General features: G+C 47.6%; 1 protein-coding gene across 10 annotated transcripts in view; it reads left to right on the plus strand.

Annotated features, from left to right (window-relative positions):
* LOC109885275 (transmembrane and coiled-coil domain-containing protein 3) overlaps nt 1–6,532 on the plus strand; it is a 24,916-nt gene that overhangs the window by 17,938 nt on the left and 446 nt on the right. For all 10 annotated transcript variants that reach the window (XM_031813413.1, XM_031813416.1, XM_031813414.1 and 7 more), the window contains 5 exons: nt 358–544; nt 1,208–1,325; nt 1,758–1,953; nt 3,321–3,471; nt 6,383–6,462. In XM_031813413.1, the coding sequence (XP_031669273.1) occupies nt 358–544; nt 1,208–1,325; nt 1,758–1,953; nt 3,321–3,471; nt 6,383–6,462 (732 nt within the window). The remainder of the gene's footprint in view (nt 1–357; nt 545–1,207; nt 1,326–1,757; nt 1,954–3,320; nt 3,472–6,382; nt 6,463–6,532) is intronic.

Consider the following 6,532-nt stretch of genomic DNA (forward strand, 5'->3'; position numbering starts at 1 on the left):
TGTTAGGTTTAAGAGCTAGGGTTAGTTTTAGGGTTAGGAGTCAGGGTTAGGTTTTGGGTTAAGGTAAGGGTAAGAGTACGGGTTAGGGTTAGGTTTTTGGGTTAAGGTAAGGGTAAGGTTAAGAGTACGGGTTAGGTTTTTGGGTTATGGTAAGGGTAAGAGTACGGGTTAGGTTTTTGGGTTATAAGGTAAGGGTAAGAGTACGAGTTAGGTTTTTGGGTTAAGGTAAGAGTACGGGTTAGGGTTAGGGAAAATAGGATTTTGAATGGGACTGAATTGTGTGTCCCCACAAGGTTAGCTGTACAAGACTGTGTGTGTGTATTTAACATGTGTGTACTGTCCTATGTGTGTGTGCAGGTGTGGAAGATCTCTGTGCAGGGTTCATGCTACCTCAGTCTGTTGATGGTGGCTACAGGGCTGCTGTGGGGTCAGGTGCTGCATATCCGTCCCACCCAGACCGTCTTCATCTCCTCCTGTCTCTCTCTATCCTCCACGCCGCTGGTCTCACGCTTCCTGGCTGGGGGCACCCGCGCAGACAAGGACGGTACGGAGACTACGGACGCGCGTGTGCGTGTGTGCGTGTGTGCGTGTGTGCGTGTGTGCGTGTGTGCGTGTGTGCGTGCGTGTGTGTGTGTGTGTGTGTGTGTGTGTGTGTGTGTGTGTGTGTGTGTGTGTGTGTGAGAGAGACAGAGCGAGAGAGAGACTTGACTTCCAATGCTCTTTATTTTAATGATAAAGAACCACCTGTCTTTAAATGAGTAACTGGCTACAAACATTAAAACTGTGTGTGTGTGTGTGTGTCTCTGTGTGTGTCTGTGTGTGTGTCTCTGTGTCTCTGTGTGTCTGTGTCTCTGTGTGTGTCTGTGTGTGTGTGTCTCTGTGTGTGTCTGTGTCTCTGTGTGTGTCTGTGTGTGTGTGTGTGTGTGTGTGTCTCTGTGTGTCTCTGTGTGTGTCTGTGTCTCTGTGTGTGTCTGTGTGTGTCTGTGTCTCTGTGTGTGTCTGTGTGTGTGTCTCTGTCTGTGTGTGTGTGTGTGTCTGTGTCTCTGTGTGTGTCTGTGTCTCTGTGTGTGTCTGTGTGTGTGTCTCTGTCTGTGTGTGTGTGTGTTTCTGTGTCTCTGTGTGTGTCTGTGTCTCTGTGTGTGTGTGTGTGTGTTGCTGTGTGTGTCTGTGTTGCTGTGTGTGTGTGTGTGTGTGTGTGTGTGTGTAGGGGAGCTGGACTACAGTAGTGTTCTCCTGGGGATGTTGGTAATGCAGGATGTTCAGCTGGGTCTGTTCATAGCCGTCATGCCCACCCTCATACAGGTGTCATCTGGCCACCTGGACAGGTGAGCACACACACACACACACACACACACACACACACAGCTGTATATGCACTACTATCTAGACACACCCTGTCCCAAAACTCAACTCATGCTAGTAAGGTGTGTAGTTCCAAAGATGTGTTAGAAGTTCTAATGTTTAATACTGTTGTGTCCTGTCTTCTGAGGGTCCTGTCTTCTGAGGGTCCTGTCTTCTGAGGGTCCTGTCTTCTGAGGGTCCTGTCCTGTGTTTTGTTTTCTGAGGGTCCTGTCCTGTGTTCTGTCTTCTGAGGGTCCTGTGTTCTGTCCTGTGTTCTGTTTTCTGAGGGTCCTGTCCTGTGTTCTGTCTTCTGAGGGTCCTGTGTTCTGTCCTCCTAGCCCAGGTCCTGTTCTCTCTGTAAACCAGTGTTCTGTGTTGTGAGGCTGGTGTTCTGTGTTCTATCCTGTGTTCTGTAGTGTCCTGTTTGGAGGTCTGCACGTCCTCCTGCTCCTGTCCCAGGTCCTGTTCTCTCTGGCTATGGTACTACTGCTGTGTGTTCTCCTCAAATCCTTCCTGATTGGTCCATACTACAGGAAGCTCCATGCTGAGTCTAAAGGCAACAAGGAGATCCTGGTTCTGGGGACCGCTGCCTTCGTATTCCTCATGCTCACCGTATGTACCCCCCTCCTCACTCTTCCCCCTCTCCGCTGTGAGATATAGCCCCCCCCCCCCCCCCCCGCTATCCTCTCCTCTGTGAGATATAGCTCCCCCCCCACCCCGCTATCCTCTCCTCTGTGAGATATAGCTCCCCCTCCTCTGTGAGATGTAGCTCCCCATCCTCTATCCTCTCCTCTGTGAGATATAGCTCCCCCTCCTCTGTGAGATGTAGCTCCCCATCCTCTATCCTCTCCTCTGTGAGATGTAGCTTCCCCCCCGCTATCCTCTCCTCTGTGAGATGTAGCTTCCTCTCCTCTGTGAGATGTAGCTTCCTCGCCTCTGTGAGATGTAGCTTCCTCCTCTATCCTCTCCTCTGTGAGATGTAGCTTCCTCTCCTCTGTGAGATGTAGCTCCCCCTCCTCTGTGAGATATAGCTCCCCCTCCTCTGTGAGATGTAGCTCCCCCTCCTCTGTGAGATATAGCTCCCCCTCCTCTGTGAGATGTAGCTCCCCCTCCTCTGTGAGATATAGTTCCCTCTCCTCTGTGAGATGTAGCTCCCCCTCCGCTATCCTCTCCTTTGTGAGATGTAGCTCCCCCTCCCCTATCCTCTCCTCTGTGAGATGTTACTTCCCCTCTGCTATCCTCTCCTCTGTGAGATGTAGCTCCCCCTCCGCTATCCTCTCCTCTGTGAGATGTAGCTTCCCCCCCGCTATCCTCTCCTCTGTGAGATGTAGCTCCCCCTCCTCTATCCTCTCCTCTGTGAGATGTAGCTTCCCCTCCGCTATCCTCTCCTCTGTGAGATGTAGCTTCCCCTCCGCTATCCTCTCCTCTGTGAGATGTAGCTTCCCCTCCGCTATCCTCTCCTATGTGAGATGTAGCTTCCTCTCCTCTGTGAGATGTAGCTTCCTCTCCTCTGTGAGATGTAGCTTCCTCTCCTCTGTGAGATGTAGCTTCCTCCTCTATCCTCTCCTCTGTGAGATGTAGCTTCCTCCTCTATCCTCTCCTCTGTGAGATGTAGCTTCCTCCTCTATCCTCTCCTCTGTGAGATGTAGCTTCCTCCTCTATCCTCTCCTCTGTGAGATGTAGCTCCCCCTCCGCTATCCTCTCCTCTGTGAGATGTAGCTTCCTCCACTATCCTCTCCTCTGTGAGATGTAGCTTCCTCCTCTATCCTCTCCTCTGTGAGATGTAGCTTCCTCTCCTCTGTGAGATGTAGCTCTCTTCTCCAACAGAGGTTATGTTTCCTGTACAATCAAGTACTACAATTGACATTCCAATACAAATACAATACTGTGTCATTAGGGAGTTTATGATATAAATGGTTACATTTGGTAGAATGGATATAGTTTATGTCAAATGATGTTTTCCCCCCGGCGTTTCCCAGGTCACAGAGTTCCTGGGCGTTTCCATGGAGCTGGGCTGCTTCCTGGCTGGAGCACTTCTCTCCTCGCAGGGTCACATTTGCACCACGGAGGTCATGGGCTGCATCGAGCCAATCAGAGACTTCCTCGCCATCATCTTCTTCGCCTCCATTGGTCAGAACTGAAGCTTACCCTCTGCAGTGTCTCTGTTTAGCGTCATATCTCTGTCTCTCTATGGCTGTTTAGCATCGTGTCTCTGTCTCTCTATGGCTGTTTAGCATCGTGTCTCTGTCTCTCTATGGCTGTTTAGCGTCATATCTCTGTCTCTCTATGGCTGTTTAGCATCATGTCTCTGTCTCTCTATGGCTGTTTAGCATCGTGTCTCTGTCTCTCTATGGCTGTTTAGCATCGTGTCTCTGTCTCTCTATGGCTGTTTAGCATCGTGTCTCTGTCTCTCTATGGCTGTTTAGCATCGTGTCTCTGTCTCTCTATGGCTGTTTAGCATCGTGTCTCTGTCTCTCTATGGCTGTTTAGCATCGTGTCTCTGTCTCTCTATGGCTGTTTAGCGTCATATCTCTGTCTCTCTATGGCTGTTTAGCATCGTGTCTCTGTCTCTCTATGGCTGTTTAGCATCGTGTCTCTGTCTCTCTATGGCTGTTTAGCATCGTGTCTCTGTCTCTCCATGGCTGTTTAGCATCGTGTTTCTGTCTCTCTATGGCTGTTTAGCGTCATATCTCTGTCTCTCTATGGCTGTTTAGCATCGTGTCTCTGTCTCTCTATGGCTGTTTAGCATCGTGTCTCTGTCTCTCCATGGCTGTTTAGCATTGTACAGTTGAAATTGGAAGTTTACATACACCTTAAGGCAAATACATTTAAACTCAGTTTTTCACAATTCCTGACATTGAATCCTAGTAAAAATTCCCTGTCTTAGGTCAGTTAGGATCACCACTTTATTGTAAGAATGTGAAATGTCAGAATAATAGTAGTGATTTATTTCAGCTTTTATTTCTTTCATCACATTCCCAGTGGGTCAGGAGTTTACATACACTCAATTAGTATTTGGTAGCATTGCCTTTAAGTTGTTTAACTTGGGTCAAATGTTTTGGGTAGCCTTCCACAAGCTTCTCACAATAAGTTGGGTGAATTTTGGCCCATTCCTCCTGACAGTGCTGGTGTAACTGAGTCAGGTTTGTAGGCCTCCTTGCTCACACACGCCTTTTCCAGTTCTGCCTACAAATGTTCTATAGGATTGAGGTCAGGGCTTTGTGATGGCCATTCCAATACCTTGACTTTGTTGTCCTTAAGCCATTTTGCCACAACTTTGGGAGTATGCTTGGGGTCATTGTCCATTTGGAAGACCCATTTGCGACCAGCTTAACTGATGTCTTGGGATGTTGCTTCAATATATCCACATAATTTTCCATCCTCATAATGCCATCCATTTTGTGAAGTGCACCAGTCCCTCCTGCAGCAAAGCACCCCCACAACATGATGCTGCCACCCCCGTGCTTCACGGTTGGGATGGTGTTCTTCGGCTTGCAAGCCTTGTGTCAAAGTAGATGTCCTAACCGACTTGCCAGAACTAAAGTTTGTTAACAAGAAATGTGTGGAGTGGTTGAAAAACGAGTTTTAATGACTCCAACCTCAGTGTATGTAAACTTCCGACTTCAACTGTATCTCTGTCTCTCTATGGCTGTTTAGCATCGTATCTCTACTACTGTAGGTCTCTATGTGTTGTCTCTACAACTGTAGATCTCTATGTGTTGTCTCTACTACTGTAGGTCTCTATGTGTTGTCTCTACTACTGTAGGTCTCTGTGTTGTCTCTACTACTGTAGGTCTATGTGTTGTCTCTACTACTGTAGGTCTCTGTGTTGTCTCTACTACTGTAGGTCTCTGTGTTGTCTCTACTACTGTAGGTCTATGTGTTGTCTCTACTACTGTAGGTCTCTGTGTTGTCTCTACTGCTGTAGGTCTATGTGTTGTCTCTATTACTGTAGGTCTCTGTGTTGTCTCTACTACTGTAGGTCTCTGTGTTGTCTCTACTACTGTAGGTCTATGTGTTGTCTCTACTGCTGTAGGTCTATGTGTTGTCTCTACTACTGTAGGTCTCTGTGTTGTCTCTACTGCTGTAGGTCTATGTGTTGTCTCTACTACTGTAGGTCTATGTGTTGTCTCTACTGCTGTAGGTCTATGTGTTGTCTCTACTGCTGTAGGTCTATGTGTTGTCTCTACTGCTGTAGGTCTCTCTGTGTTGTCTCTACTGCTGTAGGTCTTTATGTGTTGTCTATACTACTGTAGGTCTCTATGTGTTGTCTCTCTGTGTTGTCTCTGCTGCTGTAGGTCTATGTGTTGTCTCTGCTGCTGTTGGTCTATGTGTTGTCTCTACTACTGTAGGTCTATGTGTTGTCTCTACTACTGTAGGTCTCTATGTGTTGTCTCTACTACTGTAGGTCTCTGTGTTGTCTATGTGTTGTCTCTGTGTGTTGTCTCTGCTGTAGGTCTATGTGTTGTCTCTGTGTGTTGTCTCTGCTGCTGTAGGTCTCTATGTGTTGTCTCTACTACTGTAGGTCTCTGTGTTGTCTCTACTACTATAGGTCTCTGTTGTCTCCTGCTGTAGGTCTATATGTGTTGTCTACTGCTGTAGGTCTGTATGTGTTGTCTCTACTGCTATAGGTCTCTATGTGTTGTCTCCATGTGTTATCTCTACTGCTGTAGGTCTCTGTGTGTTGTCTCTACTACTGTAGGTCTCTGTGTTGTCTCTACTACTGTAGGTCTCTGTGTTGTCTCTACTACTGTAGGTCTCTGTGTTGTCTCTACTGCTGTAGGTCTGTATGTGTTGTCTCTACTGCTGTAGGTCTCTATGTGTTGTCTCTTCTGCTGTAGGTCTCTATGTGTTGTCTCTACTGCTGTAGGTCTCTATGTGTTGTCTCTACTGCTGTAGGTCTCTGTGTGTTGTCTCTACTGCTGTATGTCTATATGTGTTGTCTCTACTGCAGTAGCTCTATGTGTTTTCTCTACTTGTGTAGGTCTCCATGTGTAGGTCTCCATGTGTAGGTCTCCATGTGTGTTCTCTTCTACTGCAGGTTTCCATGTCTTTCCTACCTTTGTCCTGTATGAACTGACAGTCCTGGTGGTGCTGACTCTCTCACTGGTCATCATGAAGGTATGCTGTTGTTGCTTTAAACCCACTCTCACTTATTTTCTCTCTCTTTCTCTCTCTCCCCCTCACTCTC

The sequence above is a fragment of the Oncorhynchus kisutch genome, unplaced genomic scaffold (genome assembly GCF_002021735.2).
Source record: "Oncorhynchus kisutch isolate 150728-3 unplaced genomic scaffold, Okis_V2 Okis05a-Okis16b_hom, whole genome shotgun sequence".
In the NCBI taxonomy this organism is placed as follows: Eukaryota; Metazoa; Chordata; class Actinopteri; order Salmoniformes; family Salmonidae; genus Oncorhynchus; species Oncorhynchus kisutch.